Genomic DNA, 22,599 nt, shown 5'->3' on the forward strand with positions numbered 1-22,599 from the left:
ATTTATGCCAGTCTTAGGCAGGAAGTGCGCATGCGTGGAGGCGCCAAATTCGATGGCCAATAGTGACGATATCGACCGATAGGCGCCTTGACTACCCTCCCGTTGTCAACAGAATATTTATGTTGCTGGCGAATCGTCATCTGTCGTATGACCAATAGCACTCCTCTCTGCTCGAAGCGACTTCAATATGGCCAGTGCTGGATCCCAAGCTGTACTGAGCTCAAAGCCCATGTCTCTGTTTACAAGATTCGTCGAGCTACGTATCTCCACTGCTTCCTTAATAACACTGTCCCAGTACGAACTCGTCGATGCGAGAATTTTGGTATGTTGATAATTCATAGAATGGCCTGTACTGAGACAATGCTCGGCCACTGCAGACTTCTCTGGGTGCCCCAGACGTGTGTAGCATCGGTGTTCAGTACATCTCTCTTCTACAGTGTGACAAGTTTGTCCGATATGCGACATGCTGCAGCTACAAGGAATCTCGTAAACACTGGGTCTTCTTGCGCCAAGGCTGTCCTTAGATGAGCACAAGAGAGCTCCGAGTTTTGCCGGCGGACGAAAGACACATTTGACTTTATGCCTCTTCAATAATCTTCCTATTTTTGAAGAGACACCGCCAATGTACGGCAAGATGACCATTCCCCTTTGGTTTTCGCCTTCTTCCACTTCCTCACGTTGGGTAACCTGGCCATTCTATGAATTATCAACATACCAAGATTCTCGCATCGACGAGTTCGTACAGTGACAGTGTTATTAAGGAAGCAGTGGAGATACATAGCTCGACGAATCTTGTAAACAGAGGCACGGGCTTTGAGCTCAGTACAGCTTGGGATCCAGCACTGGCCATATTGAAGTCGCTTCGAGCAGAGAGGGGTACTATTGGTCATACGACGGATGACGATTCGCCAGCAACATAAATATTCTGTTGACAACGGGAGGATAGTCAAGGCGCCTATTGGTCGATATCGTCGCTGTTGGCCATCGAATTTGGCGTCTCCACACATGCGCACTTCCTGCTTAAGACTGGCATAAATAGGGGGCTCTGGTCCTGTCTTACCACCCCTCCCCTGTCCATATGGGGCAGGGGAATCAAATCACAATAAAGAAAAAAAAACCTGCCTTAGCAGTGTGTTCGTCGCACCTGAAGATGTCGTCCAGTTTCGCTGATGAAATATTGTGGACTTTTCACTATGACATCCGACGTCTCGCCCGAGGACCATATATACAACATGTCTGTCGGGAAAGCCTCAAGCAACACAATACTAGTATCGATAAAAGCTGCTGCTGCTGCCACTGACGGAGGCAAGTGAGCAGCTCGTTCAGACAGTAACTGAGGGAGGAATAAGACGCCACTCGATGGTGACAAAATGCCCAAAAGGAAAAATGGCATTAGCACGAGTCGACCGCAGCTCAGTCTCAAACGACAAAATTTGTTTCGTCTTTTTTCTCGTGCTATATTTTTATTGTGGTGGTAGTGGTGGTGGTAGAGAGAGAGAGAGAGTGTGTGTGTGTGTGTTTTCATCTATCTCCATACCTGAGATGTTTACATATGAGCAAACTCCCACTTGCATATTTCAGTTTCCTTGACTTTTGCAATAACTCACATAATACACCACCTTCATTGCGATGTGGTTCAAGTTTTTTCAACACAAAGTGCTGCTTACCAATGTAATTACCACTCAGACGTTTGGAGTACTTGAATATGAATTTGTCTTTGCATTCGGGTAAAAGTTACAAAGTGGGAAACCTCTTACAATTTTTTGCGGTTTATGTACAATATACAGGGTGTCCCAGCTATCTTGTCCACCCAAAATATCTCTGGAACAATAACAGCTATTGGAAAACGACTTTCACCGGTATCAATGTAGGGCTGTGGTCCATGAATGTACATATTTGGAAACATTCTAAAACGAAAGCATATGTGATTTTTAACACAAACTTATGTTTTTTTTTAAATGGACCTCCTATATTTTTTCTTCAGCAATCCGTAGCATGACAAAGCACATACACAATGGCGTTGATTGCGTCGCAATATTCCCATTACATCCCGAGATATTGAGACGCGAAGTTGACGCTTGAAACACCCGACATGCGCTGCTAGCGCACGTCCTGAGGCTCAGGCGTGAACCCCATGCTGCCCGTAATCGCAGCAGACCGTATTACTCGTTTCGGACCTCTTGATAAGTATGGAGGTGTGATTACACATGTCAATCACATCGCGATTACGGGAAGCATGGGGTTCACGCCTGAGCCTCAGGACGTGCGCTAGCAGCGCATGTCGGGTGTTTCAAGCGTCAACTTCGCGTCTCAATATCTCGGGATGTAATGGGGATATTGCGATGCAATCAACGCCACTGTGTATGTGCGCTTTGTCATGCTACGGACTGCTGAAGAAAAAATATAGGAGGTCCATTTTAAAAAAACATAAGTTTGTGTTAAAAAAACACATATGCTTTCGTTTTAGAATGTTTCCAAATATGTACATTCATGGGCCCCAGCCCTACATTGATACCGGTGAAAGTCGTTTTCCAATAGCTGTTATTGTTCCAGAGATATTTTGGGTGGACAAGATAGCTGGGACACCCTGTGTATACATACTATAGATCAAAATATTCATCGGATTCTTGTTCATTGTCTAATATATTATTTTTCGGACTTTACTTTGACGCATAATTATATGCCATCTTGGCGGGCACTGGAGCAGATGAGACTTTCTTCCAGTGCCAGATTTCTCGTCTGTTCAGATTCTTCGAGCGCCCTTTGCTCTCTCCAGCGTTTGTACCCAGCAGATGAAGGAACGCAGACTACCCACGACGCCCTCCTCCAACTACAACGACTGGTGAAGCGGGTGTCTTTCTGCTGGGTGCCAGGACACGCGGGAATTCTGAGGAATGAAAGGGCTGATCGAGCAGCTAAGGAGGCGTGTTGTGCTATCCCACTGGATGCCCTCACTAAAGACGGGTAGTTCGCGAACGAACGGGTGCAAAGGAACGGTTCACCAAGATGAACGAAAGGACTGAGGAACGAATTCCGAGGAACGATCGGTTAATAGTTCACTTCGGTCGTGGCGGTCTACTTTTAGTTCCCGGGAACGAGGAACGATCGGTTAATAGTTCACTTCGGTCGCGGCGGTCTACTTTTAGTTCCCGGGAACGAGGAACGATCGGTTCATAGTTCACTTCTGTCGCGGCGGTCACTTCGGCGGTTCTCGTTCCAGCCTCGGTCGCGTGCTCGTCTCAGTCTCGGCCTCCCTCGGCCGCACTCGTCGTTCTTCGCATGACCGCCTGTCTCAGTTCCACTGCCGACTGCTCCTAGTTAGTTCAGTGTCCAGTTGTTCATGAACTGCGCTCGCCCATTTTACATGTGTTCCAAACTGTTCTTGCACTTCGTTCTGGCTATTCAGCGTCCACGACCGGTAATCAAAAAGTATTTTATAGTTACATGAATTACATAAAAATTACGTTGTATCTAATAGGTACGTCTTTACAGGTAACAAAAGGGCATATCAGCTCACTTCATTATATCGATGAACAGCAGAAGACATACTTATAACAAAGAAAGTTTTTTTTGTTATTCATGTATTTTCTGGTTTCATCGACTTGATTTAGCAAGTAACTTTCAATAATTTGCTTAATTTTTAGTGTAAGAAAAGTCAAATAAAACGATTTTCGTGTATCTTTCATATACAAAACATTACATTTAGAAAGGCTCTATTTTTAAGTTTGGTTCTTTCCAATTTGAATTACCTGCGAGTTGGAACCTTCGAAAAAAAAAAAAAAAAAGTGGGTTGTGGGTCATTTTGGCTCAGTAGGAAAGGCGGTGCCTCTCCATTTGAAAAGACATAGATTGCCATAAAATCGTATTTGCTTATTATCTCAAAAACATTTGTTCAGGCCGGCCGTGGTGACCAAGCAGTTAAAGGCGCTACAGTCTGGAACTGCGCGGTCGCTACGGTCGCAGGTTCGAATCCTGCCTCGGGCGAGGATGTGTGTGATGTCCTTAGGTTAGTTAGGTTTAAGTACTTCTAAGTTCTAGGGGACTGATGACCTCAGAAGTCCCATAGTGCTCAGAGCCATTTCAACCATTTGTTCAGAAGGAGCTTTCAGACCGAAAACTTTATTACTGCGAACTTAATTATTATTATTATTATTGCTGCATTAACTTTAATAATGCAGCATAAAAACCTAATATTTACTAAGCGTGTGACGCAAGTATGATGAGGAAACCAAATTTTATTTTATGCTTCCTTAAAGTCTACTTCGCCTACGAACTCGGAGACAACGTGAAGTATATATAGGGTGTAAACGATTATTGTTTACAACGTAGCATAGCTATGTAGTGGAAGTCGAAACGAAGAATTTTATACAAGACACTTGTGGTCTACTAAGTTGGGAAACAGCCACCGACAGGTTTACAAGACTACATGTGCTATAGCCCATGCGCGTCGCGTGAGATTTTCATGTTCTCTTCTCCAGCTCTCTACACATCGTCATCGATTGTTTCGCCATTGCTGCTTGCATTAGCTTGTTATTTCTTCACTGCCTAATTATTACGTGTTTGTCTGTTTGTTGTACCTGCTTGTAACGGGCAAAAAATCGTCCGTAATTGGCGAGCAGTCTGTACTCGGGGCCGGTTTTCCGCGCGCCACCCTGTATTATTTCCCTGCGATCAGCCTCAACAACGCTACAGTTGGCTAAACGAGAGGTTCTGCAGAATCACAGAAATTACTTCTAAGTAAGTGTGTGTAAGAATTCTGTAATGAATTAAAACTCTTTACTCCAGGCGGGAGTCAAGTGCCCCCTCTTGGTGCCCTCCATCCTTCAGTCACCTACACTACTGGTTTTCAGTTTTTCATAAGAACCATATACCAAGCACAAATGAACGGCGAACGAGTAAAAATGAACGGTTCCCAAAAAAAGAACGATCAGCAGTGAACTAGTTCCCAAGGATGAACGCGTTTGCCCATCTCTAGCCCTCACCTCGCTGTTGAGGTATGAAGTCCTGTGTCGCTGGGAACATGAGTGGCTAGAAGTGACCGACAACAAGCTCCGTGTGATCAAGCCCACAACTCGGCCGTGGCGTACTTCCTTCCAGCCACACCGACGGGACGAGGTCATCCTTACTCGTCCTCGCATCGGCCACAGCCCTATGACGCATGGGTTTTTACTCCGGCGAGAGGACCCTACCATGTGTGCCGCTTGTGGCGCGCAGATCACGGTGCACCACATTTTATTGGACTGCATTTTATTTGCTGACCAGCGGACTGCAGCGCATTTGCCGGCGGATCTGCGGTCTCTTGTATGCAATGCTCAAACGAATGTGGTTCAGGTTTTGAAGTTCTGAGAATTGTCCCACATTTTTGACAAGATTTTGGGGAGATACAGGGTTACTACAAATGATTGAAGCGATTTCACAGCTCTACAATAACTTTATTACTTGAGATATTTTCACAATGCTTTGCACACACATACAAAAACTCAAAAAGTTTTCTTAGGCATTCACAAATGTTCGATATGTGCCCCTTTAGTGATTCGGCAGACATCAAGCCGATAATCAAGTTCCTCCCACACTCGGCGCAGCATGTCCCCATCAATGAGTTCGAAAGCATCGTTGATGCGAGCTCGCAGTTCTGGCACGTTTCTTGGTAGAGGAGGTTTAAACACTGAATCTTTCACATAACCCCACAGAAAGAAATCGCATGGGGTTAAGTCGGCAGAGCGTGGAGGCCATGACACGAATTGCTGATCACGATCTCCACCACGACCTATCCGTCGGTTTTCCAATCTCCTGTTTAAGAAATGCCGAACATCACGATGGAAGTGCGGTGGAGCACCATCCTGTTGAAAGATGAAGTCGGCGCTGTCGGTCTCCAGTTGTGGCACGAGCCAATTTTCCAGCATGTCCAGATACACGTGTCCTGTAACATTTTTTTCGCAGAAGAAAAAGGGACCGTAAACTTTAAACCGTGAGATTGCACAAAACACGCTAACTTTTGGTGAATTGCGAATTTGCTGCACGAATGCGTGAGGATTCTCTACCGCCCAGATTCGCACATTGTGTCTGTTCACTTCACCATTAAGAAAAAATGTTGCTTCATCACTGAAAACAAGTTTCACACTGAACGCATCCTCTTCCATGAGCTGTTGCAACCGCGCCGAAAATTCAAAGCGTTTGACTTTGTCATCGGGTGTCAGGGCTTGTAGCAATTGTAAACGGTAAGGCTTCTGCTTTAGCCTTTTCCGTAAGATTTTCCAAACCGTCGGCTGTGGTACGTTTAGCTCCCTGCTTGCTTTATTCGTCGACTTCCGCGGGCTACGCGTGAAACTTCCCAGCACGCGTTCAACCGTTTCTTCGCTCACTGCAGGCCGACCCGTTGATTTCCCCTTACAGGAGCATCCAGAAGCTTTAAACTGCGCATACCATCGCCGAATGGAGTTAGCACATGGTGGATCTTTGTTGAACTTCGTCCTGATGTGTCTTTGCACTGTTATGACTGACTGATGTGAGTGCATTTCAAGCACGACATACGCTTTCTCGGCTCCTGTCGCCATTTTGTCTCACTGCGCTCTCGAGAGCTCTGGCGGCAGAAACCTGAAGTGCAGCTTCAGCCGAACAAAACTTTGTGACCATATGTCAATGAATGGAGCTACAGTGAATTTATGAAATCGCTTCAATCATTTGTAATAGCCCTGTATTTTTAATGTGTCAATGGCGTGGCTGCCTCACCCACTTCGTAAGTGGTCAGCCAGGTGGATGAGTGGAATACAAATGGACTGGGGGGGGGGGAGGAAACAGGATGAAAGGGGGGAAGAGGGAGCCCAGGGAAAGGACAGAGGAAAGGAAGGGGGGTGAGGATCAGAGTTGATAGGAGGGATAAATGGAGGGAGAGAGGCCATCATCCGGGAGGGGGAGTTGATGGAAGCCACCTCGGGAAAGGAGATGAAGGGTTTAGAGGTGGAGGGTAGGGGGGATACGACAGTGAAGGTGCGGCAGGGGGCGGGGAGGGGAGAGGAGCAACCAGGGGGTGAGGGGGGTCAAGGCGGCGGAAGGTGTAGAGGATGCGGAGATGTTCGAGGAACAGGAGCAGATGGGTGAAAGGAATGAGTTCATAGAGGATCCGTGTGGGGGATGGGAGGCTAGGCCACTTCCTGGGGCGCTCTGTATAACAGAGGGGAACGTTTTGCATTACACGTTGATTGGGTGAAAGACGTGACGTCAGAAGCCCCCCCCCCCCACTCACTTGTAATTGATGACGTCACACAAACAATAGAAGACTTTACTCGGTATAGTCGTTCCCGTATTTACTCAAAATGTGATGGGATAAACTGTGATTTTCCGATGTCAGTGATTTCTGTGAACGCTACTTTCCAGTATCTGTTATTCTTAACTGTGATTTGTCGCAGTTAAGGAATCCAGCACTCTACCACTACTATTTCTGCAATTTCTGCTACTCCAGCGATTTCTGACTCTCGCGATTTCTGCGACTTACCACCATATGAAAAAGTTACGTATGTCCACACAGAAAATTGCACCTCAACAAACCTGTCATTAGCAAGTATGTTTTACATTTGTTCTTCCGTTTTCTTTAATTTTGTATTACGAGGTGCATTCAAGTTCTAAGGCCTCCGATTTTTTTTCTAATTAAATACTCACCCGAAGTCGATGAAACTGGCGTTACTTCTCGACGTAATCGCCCTGCAGACGTACACATTTTTCACAACGCTGACACCATGATTCCATGGCAGCAGCGAAGGCTTCTTTAGGAGTCTATTTTGACCACTGGAAAATCGCTAAGGCAATACAAGCACGGCTGGTGAATGTGCGGCCATCGAGAGTGTCTTTCATTGTTGGAAAAAGCCAAAAGTCACTAGGAGCCAGGTCAGGTGAGTAGGGAGCACGAGGAATCACTTCAAAGTTGTTATCACGAAGAAACTGTTGCGTAACGTTAGCTCGATGTGCAGGTGCGTTGTCTCGGTGAAACAGCACACGCGCAGCCCTTCCTGGTCGTTTTTGTTGCAGTGCAGGACGGAATTTGTTCTTCAAAACATTTTTGTAGGATGCACCTGTTACCGTAGTGCCCTTTGGAAAGCAATGGGTAAGAATTATGCCCTCGCTGTCCCAGAACATGGACACCATCATTTTTTCAGCACTGGCGGTTACCCGAAATTTTTTTGGTGGCGGTGAATCTGTGTGCTTCCATTGAGCTGACTGGTGCTTTGTTTCTGGATTGAAAAATGCCATCCACGTCTCATCCATTGTGACAACCGACGAAAAGAAAGTCGCATTCGTGCTGTCGTTGGGCGTCAACATTGCTCGGCAACGTGCCACACAGACAGCCGTGTGGTCATCCGTCAGCATTCGTGGCACCCACCTGGATGACACTTTTTGCATTCTCAGATCGTCATGCAGGACTGTGTGCACAAAACCCACAGAAATGCCAACTCTGGAGGCAATCTGTTCGACAGTCATTCGGCGATCCCACAAAACAATTCTCTCCACTTTCTCGATCGTGTCGTCAGACCAGCTTATGCGAGCCCGAGGTTGTTTCGGTTTGTTGTCACACGATGTTCTGCCTTCAATAAACTGTCGCACCCACGAACGCACTTTCGACACATCCATAACTCCGTCACCACATGTCTCCTTCAACTGTCGATGAATTTCAATTGGTTTCACACCACACAAATTCAGAAAACGAATGATTGCATGCTGTTCAAGTAAGGAAAACGTCGCCATTTTAAGTATTTAAAACAGTTCTCATTCTCGCCGCTGGCGGTAAAATTCCATCTGCCGTACGGTGCTGCCATCTGTGGGACATATTGACAATGAACGCGGCCTCATTTTAAAACAATGCGCATGTTTCCATCTCTATCCAGTCTGGAGAAAAAAAATCGGAGGCCTTAGAACTTGAATGCACCTCGTAAAGAAACACTGAGAAAATATTAATAGTGTAATTAATATGTAAGTAGCCAAACAGTACCATAATAGTTCGTGTTTAGAAAATGAATTCTAACATATTATTATCTTCACATGTACCCTTACCACATTTCAGTCACTCAGTAAAGAGATAATTCAAAATATCATTGTGAACAGATCTGGAGAAATTGCCACTGTGTCTTTAGACTCAGGCAAGAGGTTAGTTTCTAAGTGTTTCGATGAACTTAATTACTTAAGTGAGATCGTTGTTGCAGATGTGAAATATACCCCATTGAGTGCCTTTCATTACAGCAAATATTAGCAATGTTCTCTGTCAATTACATTGCTTGTAATTAGTGGCAGCAAAAATGTTTAATAATCCTTGTGATTTTGCAGACACAGTTCCGACTCTGATTACTGGTTGCTGTACATATCTACCCACGTCAAGGCTGTTGAGAGAGGATCGTGAAGAGTCAAGACACCTCTTAGAGGATTTGCAGTTTAAAAGTGCCATAGTTCTGAAATAAGTATGCAGAAAGAGTGATTAAACTGTGTTTTATTGAAGTTGTTATGCGATTTTAAAGGAATGATAAATGTTAAATACAGTGAGTGACTAATGCAAACCTCATTTTCCACGTGTTAAGCCGTCCTATACCCATAAATTTTCCGCCACTTATTTATTGGTAAACACTTATTGGAGAGTGACATGCCGCCTCCACCCCCCCCCCCCCCTTTGCCAACAATCTTGGTGTGACACTGACCTGTAACATAGCCCGAGGTCTAGAATATATACGCATTTTGATGCTGTTGATATGAAAGTGGGAAGTACAGATCTTACAGTTAAATTACGAATAGTTTAAGTGCATTACTTGAAAGTAACACAGGAAAAACTTACTTATGTAGGTGGATGTAGGTGGTTGTAGTGTCGGCAAAAAGTTTTTAATTTCACTTATACGGATGTCTGAGTTCTGCTGTGTTGACATTGCAAAGTCCTGTAGCCATGTGGAGTGTTAACCAAAACTGTCATATTGAAAACAAAATCAAACACATTTTAGGTTACTTGTATCTAAATGATATTTTCAGGAGAAAAAGGTAATGTTGCTTCTTATTAATATAATACTTTTAGTCACAGCTGTGTTTGACCAACCATAACTGGTGCAGAATGTGCATGTCGTCATATAATAAGCACACACAGCACATCGATCTCGTGAGGCACAAGGCCCTCATAACGAAGTACGAACGTCGCTCAACAGATGGTACTAGGAAAAGAATGTTAACTGCGCTCTTTAGTTGCTATTTGTTACTTCTGATTGCGATTTGTCGCAGAAGTCACAGTTGGACTCGATAGCGAATCGCAGAGAAAGCGTAGTACGAACTTTGGCCAACAGATGGCACTGTTAACTGCGCTTTTTTTAGATGTTACTTGCGACATGTCACGGAAATCGCAGTTGAATTCGATAGCGTATCGCAGCGGTGAGCGTAGTACAGACTTTGGCCAACAGATGGCACTGTTAACTTCGCGTTTTAGTTGCTACTTGCTGCTTCTAGGTGGCGTTGCTTGTAGCCACTACTTGTCACTGAAATCGCAGAAAGCAGTATGGAATTCAGCCAACAGATGGCTCAAGGCGTTGAACGTGAACTGCTACTTACGACTGCTGTGACTGAAATCGCAGTTAAATTCTGTAAAGTTGTTATTGTGATATCTGTGACTTCTCAGTCACTGTGATTTCTAACAGATACATGGTTTCCTGCCCACTATTAACTCAAATTAGAAGTTCGCTGCCAGGCCACTCCGGGCGCTACTGTAGTACTGCCGGTTTTTGTTACAGTGTCGTAACGTAAGTCATATACTTTCCGTGTTTTGTGTTTGCCTTCTTGTGCTCTTGCGAAAATCCAAACATTACGTTTTTCAGGTAATACATAAGAGTCTAGAGTTGATAAACATTAAATGAAAGTGTTGGAACTAAGTTAATCCCTCGTTTTATTATTACAGTCGATTTGGTTGTGTGAATCAGTTTGCCGATACTAGACTGTGGCCGATACCTTGTCATCAAGCTGTAGTTACTGTTTTGCAACACTATTGTGCTGGTTTATCTTGTTTACTGCGCACATTTGAACGTGATTTTATTTCGTATGTAATGGACTGTGGTTAAATCAGATTTGCCGCCTTCGGTTGTCGCTCGGTAAGGCTTGCGAATTCCGTATATAATCCTGTCGGGCTACGATTATCACAACAAAATACCTGTGTTATTTTGTAAGGGGAAGTAGATAATTTTTCAACAAGGATGTTAGCGTGTATTTTTTGTAGACAATAACCTGGTTATGATGGCAGAACGATCAATACCTGTGCCCGATTGAAGATAATCAATAACACGTTATAGTCGCCATATTATTTATGGCGTTTGTCGCATATTTCGTATGTCACTGGTCGAAGCCGACGAGTCATATCGAACATTCCTGCCTCTCCCAGTGTTCGTCAATTATGACGATGTCAGGTCGACATGTTATATAGCTTCTTGTGAAATGGTCGCGATTTTTTGCCTGTTCGATTAACTAACTACATGTATCTTCCGTTGCTTCGCGACACAACCGGCACAGACTGTCATTTGTTGTGGAAGTTACCGGAGAATTTGCTCTACGCCGCGAATTGCAGCTAAAGTGGTAAGCAAATGTTACGTACTTTGTGATCGGCGAGAAAATGGGAAAACTGACATTCACTATCGTTATAAAGTTGACTGCCATACACCATATGACAGATTGTTTATAAAGATACGATCCGAATCGAGGCGAGATTGAATTGTATTGCTCCAGATTGCGTGAGCTTTTGCATTGTCTTAGTGAGTAGGCTATTTCAGATTCAAGCACCAGCAGTTATTTCGTCATGTCAGAGACTGATTATATTGGATAAAAGGAAATTCTATAGCATGTACTTATTCTGATGCATTTTCTACGAATTTCAGTGTACTCGAGTGTGTAATGTGTTACTGCAGATTGCAGTGACATGTGCGTTTTATTATAGTTTTAAATAAGACTAGTGGAACAGCTGTCTCGAAAGATGTGATGGGGTGTACTTGGAACAGAAAAAGCAGTTAAGTGCAATTTTCATCGGCACAGAGCATTAAACAACACCAGAACTCAACAGAACATTCATCATAGGTATGGACAGGTGGAAGTAACTTTCCTAAATCAGTTTTCTTAGCGGTAATTAACCAGTATTAACATCTCGATGATAATAAGGAATCCTTTATTTTTCCGTGCAATGTGTATGTGTTTTTCCTAATTTTTCGGTTTTAAGCCTGTCGTACTCCCAGTATTTTAAAGACATCTGAGTGGCTGCAGATGCTTTAAATTGAGTATATAACTATGAATGTGGGCGAGAAAAGAATAAAGCAACAGATCTGTCAAAAATGCATATTTAAGTGGACTGCAAAGAGTCTGTGGGTTTAAAGGATTTAAAGTGCAGCCTGTGTGACGCAGAAATACAAGTTCTGTTGTTACTTATACTGATGAGAATATGATGATAAACCTATGGTATTACATAATGGTATACATTAAGGTATTCTAAAAATAAATAAAAAAGCATTGGTGTAGCATAGAACTGCAAACTCAAGTCTATTTTAACATTTTATTCTTCATGTAGAACATTATTATCAACTCAGTACATGGTTTAATTTGGTAAATTAGCTTTAATAGTTTAAGAAGTTTCTTTGATTGATCGTAATTCTGAATTTATGTGGGAAACACAAGATACGTCACGTGTGATGTTGACAATAGGAAAGTATACCACAAGCCACTGCTATGAAGAAACAACAGCAACCGATACTCTTGTTTCCATTGCATATTATTTTTATTTTCTGTCATTTTGTGATTGTGTGTTCCAATTCTTCATAACATGAAATTTTTAAATTGTCACTGCACTCTTCATTCATCAGCCTGTCTTAGATTTATTTCCTTTGGCATGTTTAATTTGCTGCAATTGGCAGGGGATTCAAAATATTGCCTTTGAGCTGTATCTTGTAATAATAGTGGAAATTGAATATGACTATTTTTAACTGTTAGCCTGCTTTTCAGGGACTTAGGACTGCAATTGTGGAGGAAAAAATAAGTGGATAAAAAAAGAGGAAAAAAGTACTGAAGCACACTCCATGGTAAGTGGCTTCCTTGCATCTCTTACCACTGTTTCATTAGTTTTTGTATGTGTTATGGTGTGCAAATAAACCCAATGTGGATCAATCAAAATGTACAGTATCAGCCGACTGCTTGGACTTGTTACATAATAACGTTGTGTTCAGTGATGTCAAGCTGTGCGACATATTTAAAGTAGATTGTGTTTCAACTTTTTTTTTCCGTATGTATGACTGAGTGAGTGACTGGGTCTTGGAATATCAGCAGTCAGTGTCATCAGGTTTGTTGTACTCTTTTAAGTTGTCAGTTTATAGTGGTATTTGTGAATTATTGGAGGGTCGACAGAAGCGTTCGATCAAACGCGTCGGCTTTGACCCGTGACGTAAGCGTGTTGTCGTGTGTGACGTCATGACGGCACGGAGTTCTGTTTTATCTTATTTTATTTACTTTTCTGACCTGTTCGTTCTATCTCGTGAGATTTTTTTTTAAATTTAAAAACACTTATTACTTATTTTAATTATCTGTTTCCTCGAATTTCTGTTTTAGTTTATTATATTTATCTTTCTGATCTGTTCGTTCTATCCCGTGAGAATTTTTTAAAAAAGACAAAAAACACTAATCAGCTGCTGAAGCATCTTTATCTTCTATGGGTTGCAGGGGTTACGACCCCTGGGGAGGTGGGTGGGTATTCATGCATGACTGTCTTCACTTACACGCTGTAGCTACGCAAGGCACCTAAATTTGTTTATATTTAGTTTGCCCCCACCCAAAACACCCCATTTCCTGCGCTTGTCCCGTTAGTGTCCTTAGGCTTCTTGTGGAAAGTGTGTGTGTGTGTTTTTGTTTCCGCCATATTTGTGACGTCATGGGTCAAAGCAGACGGGTGGGATCGGACGCTTCTGTATTTCCTTATTGGAACATTTCTCTTTAAAATTGGCATGATTGTGGCTACACATTTGTTTTATTTTTAGAAATGGTTACTACTATAAATTTTTTGCTGTTATATGGCAACAGGATGCTCAGCTACAGGATGAGCCACTTGTTTCTTGGCCACAGTTTGTTGGTGGCCTTTTATGCAGACAGACAGCTTGTTGGTTGTCATGCCCATGTAGAAAGCAGCACAGTGGTTGCAGCTTAGCTTGTAGAGCACATGACTGATATCACAGGTAGCCCTGCCGTTGATGGGATAGGTGATGTTTGTGACTGGATTGGAGTAGGTGGTGGTGGTGGTGGTGGTGGTGGTGGTGGTGGTGGTGGTGGTGGTGGTGGTGTATGGGACAGGTCTTGCATCTAGGTCTATTACAGGGTATGAGTCATGAGCTAAGGGGTTGTGAGTATGGGTTGTGTAGGAATGGCCAAGTATATTGTGTAGGTTCGGTGGACAGCAGGATACCACTGTGTGGGAAGGATAATGGGCAGGACTTTTCTCATTTCAGGGCACAATGAGATAGTTGGAACCCTGGTGGAGAATCTAATTCAGTTACTCCAGTCATGGGGGTACTGAGTTACGAGGGGAATGCTCCCCGGTGGCTGGGCAGTGGGACTTTCAGAGGTGGCGGAGACTGGAGAGATAAGGGAAGTGAGATTTGTTTTTGTACAAGGATGGGAGGTTAATTACGGTGTGTGAAGGCTTCAGTGAGACTCGTGGTATGTTTCGAGAGGGACTGCTTGTCACTGCAGATGTGACGAGCACACATGGCTACACTATATGGAAGGGACTTCTTTGTATGGAACAGGAAGCAGCTGTCGAAGATGAGGTATTGCTGGTGGTTAGGAGATTTGATATGGATGGAGATACTGATGTAGCGATCTTTGAGGTGGTCATCCAGGAAGATGGCTTGGTGTTGAGTGGGGCCCACCACTGCCTACTCCAGACATTTCACAAACATCACCAATCCCATAAAGGCAGAGCTACCTGTGAAACAAATCGTGTGATGGCTGCCGACAAACTGTGACCAAAAAACAAGTGGACCACCCTATTGCTGAGCGTGCTGCCACTCAGTCACCACTCCCGTCTTGCCCTGATGCTGCTGCTCATAGTGTGGTTTCAGTTGCCTGAGACTGCAGGTGTGTGTGTGTGTGTGTGTGTGTGTGTGTGTGTGTGTGTGTGTGTGTTTGGCAAATGCCGTACTGTCCAAAAGCTTTATTTGTGACAATTCTTTTGTTATGCCTATCTGCAACTCAGCATCTCCACTATATGATGAGTAGCAACTTTCCTTTTTGTAATATTGTCACTTCTCTCTATTTTTTATGAACTATGTGCGAGAATTGACCAGGCCATATTCAGGGCGTTCATACATAGGCCATAGGTCTCAAAAAATGAGGTATTAGAAAGTGCAAGTAGTATTTTTCATCACACCTACCTTTTATATTTGAGTCTTCTCTTATAACTCACATATATGGGGATCCAATTGCACCTTCATCTTGCGACACGAAATCGCTTGTGTTGCAGTTTTTGTGCTTAATTAACTCAAAGCTATGTAATTTCTGGTATGTTATGTTAAGTGTATATGAAGTAAATTTGTTTAACAATAGGGATTCATACTGATGCTGAACTTGTTGGGAAACACATACCAACCAAGATCACAAATAAAAAAATTCATTCTCAAGAGCGTCCTACCTTATGCGAAAACTTAGAGGTGTGGTTAATGGTAATCATCTCTGTGCAACGTACTTGGGGCTCTTTCAGTGATGTATCATTTAAAAATTACAAAAATTTCCGTGAGACTGGCTGACGGAAAACTCAAATTAAATTTTAATAGTTTGATAATGTGTACAATGTTAATATGTAAGTTTCTATCTGTACCCTTTGATCTGACCACATTACTGGTATTTACATGTGACAAATCCTATTCCATGTAAAATAACTGGTGAATAAATAAAAATCATGAAACTCGAAAATATGATAAAAAATAGTAGCATATGGAGAAGGCTGAAGTGCAGTATCCTAATTAATTTTCCAAATATGTTGTCATTAATCATTCATATAACATTTTGTGCATTGTCATTAAAATACTTTGTCAACCAGAAATTCTCTCTCAGAAAAGAACAGAAACACAGAACTAGTTATTTACCTTTAGAACAAGTTATTTATTTTTGAAGAGTACCATAGTTCATATTATGTACGTGATACATGTAATATGTGGAGACTGTGCCTGCTTAAATGCCCTCCTTACAGCTTGCTCCACATTTACCCATCTGTGAAATTAAAAGAAAAATCCGATGATGGTGTGAATAAATAGGTAATTCTTGAATTTACATGACTCTGTGGAGTTAAGCAGTGTTTTGGTTTGGAACAGTTGAAGTGGACATAATGGAATGGATGATCAATATATGTTTACTCACATTAGCATCCTGGCTTATACTGTAGCAGGAATAAAGGTGGACTCACAGTAACATTGTACTCCCCAATGAGAAATGAGGAAAAGCAGACAAAATATTGATTTTTAAAAAGCTTTATGCTGTATAGATTAAAGTATTATCTTTGAGCAAGTGAAATAGTTTAAGCAAGTGCCTTTGTAGATTAGCTTCCTCCTATATATGAATTCAGGAAGACCGTAATGATACACACACAAAACAACACATGAAAATTTTTGTCACATTCGGAATTCACACCAGAAATTCCTACTTTTGCCTACATTGCCGTAACAACTATGCTATCCAGGCATCCCTCCTGATCAAACAAGTGAATATTACCGTCATGATCTCTTTGATTTTTCTGAATTCTTACAGGGCTTGAAGGTAAGTGGTAAGAAAAAAGTTCCTGAAAGCAGTATGACAGAGTTCTGGGGAAAAGAATCAAAAAAATCACATTTGCAGAGTGGGAGATTTGAATGCTGTAAGTACAAAAGTAGTCATTATATCGTCACTGGTAGCCCAGATCTTGGAGTAATACTGTAGTGATATAAAGATGATGATTCAGACTGCACTAATAGCAACCACGTTTTACTGTTATTCGAATGCCATATTTTTAACAAGCATAAAAGTTAATTAACAAACACTGAATCATAATTTTTTAATAAAAACAAAATTTTAAATTTCTAATCATATGTAAATATGAATATTCCTAGGAAATTAAAATTTGGCATAAACATGTGATGCATCAAATAGAAGATAAAATCATCTCACATGTGTTTATCAAATTTTAATTCTTTATTCTAAGACTAGTGATTAAAAAATATGTAATATTTATTAAAAATTACCATTAAGTATTTATTAATAAACTTTTCCATTTGTTTAATAGATATGGGATTCAAAGAGACATAAAGGTGCTGCTAGTGAGATACAACCAGTGACTTTATAGAAACTGTTGGCAAGGCATTGACATTCAATTCATAAGTCTGTGAAGGAATTCAAAGGGGGGCAGTGTGTAAGGTTCCCTTATCAATTAGTTACCAAGTTTTGCATTAAATGGATTATTTGCACAGTAAATTGTAATCTGCATCTACACAGATACTCGGCAAACCACTGTACGGTGTGTGGCGCACTACTAGTCATTTCCTTTCCTGTTTCACTCGTAAATAGAGCGAGGGAAAACTGACTGTAGATATGCCTCCGTATGGGCCTAATTTCGTGTACCGTATTTACATGGTTCCAGAAAAACACGGGAGAGCTGCCGGATAGCAGTAACGTCTTGCCACGATATTTTGGCGCAGAGTCTTCTGGCAATCTTCAGGTGAATGCCACTGTAGTAGTACTCGCCAGTACTACTACAGTGGCACTCACCTCAAGATGGCCAGAAGACTCTGCGCCGAAATATTGTGGCAGGACGTTACTGATATCTGGCAGTTCTCCTGTGTTTGTATGGAACAATCAGTACACCGGGAAAGCTTTAAACATCCTATTTTCATGGACCTTATGCACAACATATTTGGGTGGCAGTAAAATCATTTGGCAGTCAGCTGCAGCATCACTCCCAGGTATTTAAATGGCTTGACTGTGTCAAGCAGGACACAAGTAATACTGTATCCAAACATTAGAGGTTTGTTCTTCCTACTCATCAGCATTAACTTACATTTTTCCACATTTAGGGCTAGCTGCTGTTCATCACACCAACTAAAAATTTTGTCAGAGTCATGTTGTATCTTTGTGCACTCGCTCAACTTGTGATACCTTACCATACAACACAGCATTATCAGCAAACAACCACAGATTGCTCCCCACCAAATCATTTATGTATATAGAGCAGTCTGACCACACTCTCCTGGGGAACTCTTGACAATAGTCTTGTCTCTGAACACTCGCTGTCAAAGATAACATGCTCGATTCTATTACTTAAGAAGTCTGTGAGCAACTCACATATCTGTGAACTCATTCCAAATGCTTTTACCTTAATTAACAGCCCGCAATGGGGCACCGTGTCAAATGCTTTCTGGAAATCTAGAAATATGGAATCTGCCTATTGCCTTTCATCTGTAGTATGCAGTGTATCATGTGAAAAAAGGGCAAGCAGAGTTTTGCACGAATGATGCTGTCAGAAATCATGCTGATTCATGGACATAAACTTCAGTCTCAAGAAAGTTTATTATATTTGATCTGAGAATATGTTCAAGGATTCTGCAGCAAACCGATGTTCGAGATATTGGCCTCTAATTTTGCGGGTCCATTCTTTTGCCTTTCTTATACATAGGAGTCACCTGCACTTTTTTCCAGTCTCTTGGGACTTTGTGCTGGGGAGAGAGTACTCTCTGTAAAACTTAACTGGGATTCCAGTGTTGTGGAATGAGTCATTTTATGTTCACATCACAAATTTATTTGTAAATATGACTACTTGCTGATCATTTTTACTTTACTGTTTCTTCCATCATTATTATTGCTATTAAATATACAGATGTGTGGTAGCATTTGCTATCTACAATCTTTTACACATCACAATAACAGAAATTCATCTTTGGAATAGGAGTAGTTTTCAAGGAGAAACTAGTGCAGCTTGTTTTCAGATTTTACTTTGCAGTCTGTCAGGCGTTTTATATCACCAGGTGAGTTTCAAACATTTTAGTTGCGGCATTGTGCAGCCCTTCCTGTTTTCCCAGTGTAAATTCTCATCAATTTGGACACCAAAAAAGTTTGAAGTTTCCACTCTATTTTATTTCCTCACTATATGTTACATTTATCATCGGTGTAGTACCCATAGATGTGCAGAACTGAATATGTTGTGCATTTCCAAAACTGAAGTTGATACAATTCCCAGGAAACCAGTTAATGATACATTTAAGAACTTTATTTATCACTTCTTCTGTTGATGTATGTATGTATGGATGGATGGATTGATTCATTACAATGCAGTGTCATCTGCAAAAAGAACTAATTCTGCTTATTGTACAGGGATGATTTGATAAGTGTGGCAAATTTCCATGAAATAATGGAACATTTTTGTTGCATCTTCATGGCTGATAATCTTGATAATTCCTAGAATCTTATAAAGAATTTCAACAAAATACAATGCACAGTTTGTTGTTGACAGTTGTCTTAGTCAGTCTGTTGAGTGTGATTGAAAGTGGAGAAAAGGGAGGTTTGTGCTGTTATTTCACATTTCCATTTGAAGGGGTGAACTGGACAGTTCAAAACAAAATTGAATGATTTTACCATGGATTCTGCATCCTCATTGAAGACCATTTACTGTTGGATTAATGAATTTAAACATGATCAGACGAGCACCATAGAAGAACTGTGCTTTGGTGGTAAGATGATGGCCACTGTTTCTTATGATTCCAAAGGAATAATCTTCACAGTTTCTTTGAAAAATGCAGAACCATAATGGGATGCTACTATTCTTCATTGTTGGATCATCTGTAACTTGCATTGGCTGTAGAAAGACCAAGGTTGGCAAACAAAACAGTGCACTTTCACCAGGATACGCCACCATCTCACACATCAGTGATAACAATGGCATGAATTGGGCTTTACATTAATTCCTCATCCACCCTATTCACCAGATCTTGCTGTGAGTGAGTTCTTCCTGTTCCCTAACCTGAAACTTTGACTTGCTGGTAAGAACTTTTCATCAAAAGAGGAGGTGATGGTTGCAGATTTTGACAGAACGTGTTTTTTCCACTGGGGTGAAAAAGTTGAAGGATCACTGGACCAAATGTATATTCCTCAATGAAGGTGATGTCGACAAGATGGGTAAGTTGGTTATGAAACAAACGTTTGTTTCTTGCCTTTTTACCAGTTGTATCAAACCACCCTCATATATCATGATCATTTACATATATGAAGAACAATAGGAGACCTAAGATTGAGTCTTGGGGAACCCAATATGTGATTTCTCCCCACTCAGAACAATGTTCCTGGACTGCTTATGTTGAATGGTGAAGCACAACTTTCTGCATTATTTTAGTTAGATATAAACCCAAACTGTGATTAGCTGAGGATGTTATTGTTGCTTAGATGAGATATTTTCTATAATACATCACCTCAAAAATTGTGGAAAATGAGGTCTGCAGTGAAACAGGTCAGTAGTTATTGACATCTCTATCACCTTTAATCTGGGTATTGACAATATCATATTTCAGTCGCTTTGGAAAGGGTTTTGAGGTAGTGATGCATTATATATTTCAGACAATGTATGGGAACAAATTTCTCATACTGTGTTGGAAACATCATCAAAGCCAGATGGACTTTTATTTTTGAGAGACTATATTATTTTGTTAACATCAAAAGGAGAATTTGATGATGCATTCATATTCATTCATATATCTTGTACCACATGGCACCCTGCTAGTCATTATTGATGCCACCTCTCTTTACAGTAACAACCCTAATGCCCCTGGTCTTACAGCTATTGAACAAAACCTTTCCCAATGCCCGACAGATTCCAAACTGACAACCTCCTTCCCAGTCACCATGTCAAACTATATCCTCACCCACAATTATTTCTCCTTTGAAAGTATTACCTACAAACAAATCTGCTCTGGGATACTGCTATGGGCACCCACATGGCACCATCTTATGCCAACCTATTCATGGTCTGTCTAGAGGAATCCTTTCTAGACACACAGAACCCTGAACCCATCATCTAGTTCAGATTCATTGATGACATATTTGCTGTCTGGATCGAGGGTAAGGACAACCTATCTGCATTCCTGCAGAACCTTAACAGATTCCCCCCCATTCGCTCCACCTGGTACTACTGAGCCCAACAAGCCACCTTCCTAGATGTTGACCTCCACCTCAAAGATGGCTACATCTGTCCATATCAAACCTACTAACAACAAGCAATACCTCCACTTCGACAGCTGCCATCCATCCCATACCAAGAAGACCCTTCCATACATACCCCTGCGGGTACGGGGGTTAGAATAGACCAGCAGTATTCCTGCCTGTTGTAAGAGGCGACTAAAAGGAGTCTCAAACATTTCAGCCTATATGTGATAGTCCCATCTCGGGTTTAACCTCCATCTTTCCAAGTTCTTCCGCAGAGCGAGCCAATTGGGGAAGGGCACCTTACATGGTGCATTTTGTCCATCGTGCATTGAGACCTCTAGCCAGCTTTATCGTCATCGCATTGCTGTCCCTCTCATTCTCCATTTCTTGGGCGAGGATACGTTCCTGGGAGCAATTTCCACTATGCACTGTGCAGTGTTTCTTTTTGGGGAGGAGATGACCATGGACTTTATTGCACCTAATATCCAGCATGGTAGCCAGTCCTTTGTAGTGGGGCCGCCATGTACCCTGTTGGTTGTAGCCTCCTGACAACACAGGGATCGCTCTACTGATGCCAGCACCGTTAACTCCCCACATATACCAAGGAGTAGATGCCCATCTCCCTGGAGCATCAGGACTCCCAGCAATGGCCATCCTGCCAGGTGGCCCGTGCTCTGCCTGGGTGGTGCCCATGGGGAGAGCCCTTGGTCAGAGTAGGTGGCATCAGGGTGGATGACACGCAATGAAACGTGGCACATCATCTCTTGCTGGTGGCCAGCCACCAGCAGTCTCTAAGCATTCGAGGACTCATTTTAAAGCTAATGTGTATGACCCCAAATCATTCCCCTCCCTGGTCACACTATGGGAGGAACAAAAGGCTATGAATGACTGCAAAATGTATTCGCCCCGGTATCTCATCTGTACCAGAGCTGATGGGGAATCCTTTGTGTCCATGAAGCCTCAGTTCTTTGTAGAGCATTTAGAGGACAAGTTTGGGGAGGTGGGGGGTTTATCCAAAATGTGGTCTGGGTCAGTCTTGATAAAAACACCATCCTCTGCTCAGTCACGAGCCTTGCTCGCTTGTGAGAAGCTGGGGGATGTTTCAGTTACTATCATGCCCCGTAAAAGCTTAAATATGGTCCAGCGCATTATTTTCCACAGGGATCTTCTTTTACAATCCGATGACGAGCTGCGCACCAACTTAGAGCGACGAAGTGTCCATTTCGTCTGGCCTTCTAGCTGGGTCCGAGGGATCATCAAGTTGCCACCAGTGCCTTCATCTTGGCCTTCAAGGGTGACACATTACCTGAGAGGGTCAAGGTGATGGTATACTGCTGTGATGTCAAGCCATATATCCCTCCCCCAATGCGGTGCTTCAAGTGTTGGAACTTCGGCCATGTGTCTTCCCACTGT

The 22,599-nt window shown here is 42.3% G+C and overlaps 1 protein-coding gene across 3 annotated transcripts in view; it reads left to right on the top strand.

Moving 5' to 3' along the window:
• The first annotated feature begins 10,723 nt into the window (after nucleotides 1-10,723).
• LOC124720134 (zinc finger protein 555-like) overlaps nucleotides 10,724-22,599 on the top strand; it is a 145,886-nt gene continuing 134,010 nt past the window's right edge. For 2 of the 3 annotated variants that reach the window (XM_047245435.1, XM_047245433.1), the window contains exons 1-2: nucleotides 11,164-11,577; nucleotides 12,988-13,064. In XM_047245435.1, the coding sequence (XP_047101391.1) occupies nucleotides 13,062-13,064 (3 nt within the window). In that variant the 5' untranslated portion in view covers nucleotides 11,164-11,577; nucleotides 12,988-13,061. Of the gene's footprint in view, nucleotides 10,830-11,163; nucleotides 11,578-12,987; nucleotides 13,065-22,599 lie in introns of those variants that run through there. The other variant, XM_047245434.1, reaches the window with a different exon arrangement.

This window comes from Schistocerca piceifrons, chromosome 11 (genome assembly GCF_021461385.2).
Source record: "Schistocerca piceifrons isolate TAMUIC-IGC-003096 chromosome 11, iqSchPice1.1, whole genome shotgun sequence".
NCBI lineage: Eukaryota > Metazoa > Arthropoda > Insecta > Orthoptera > Acrididae > Schistocerca > Schistocerca piceifrons.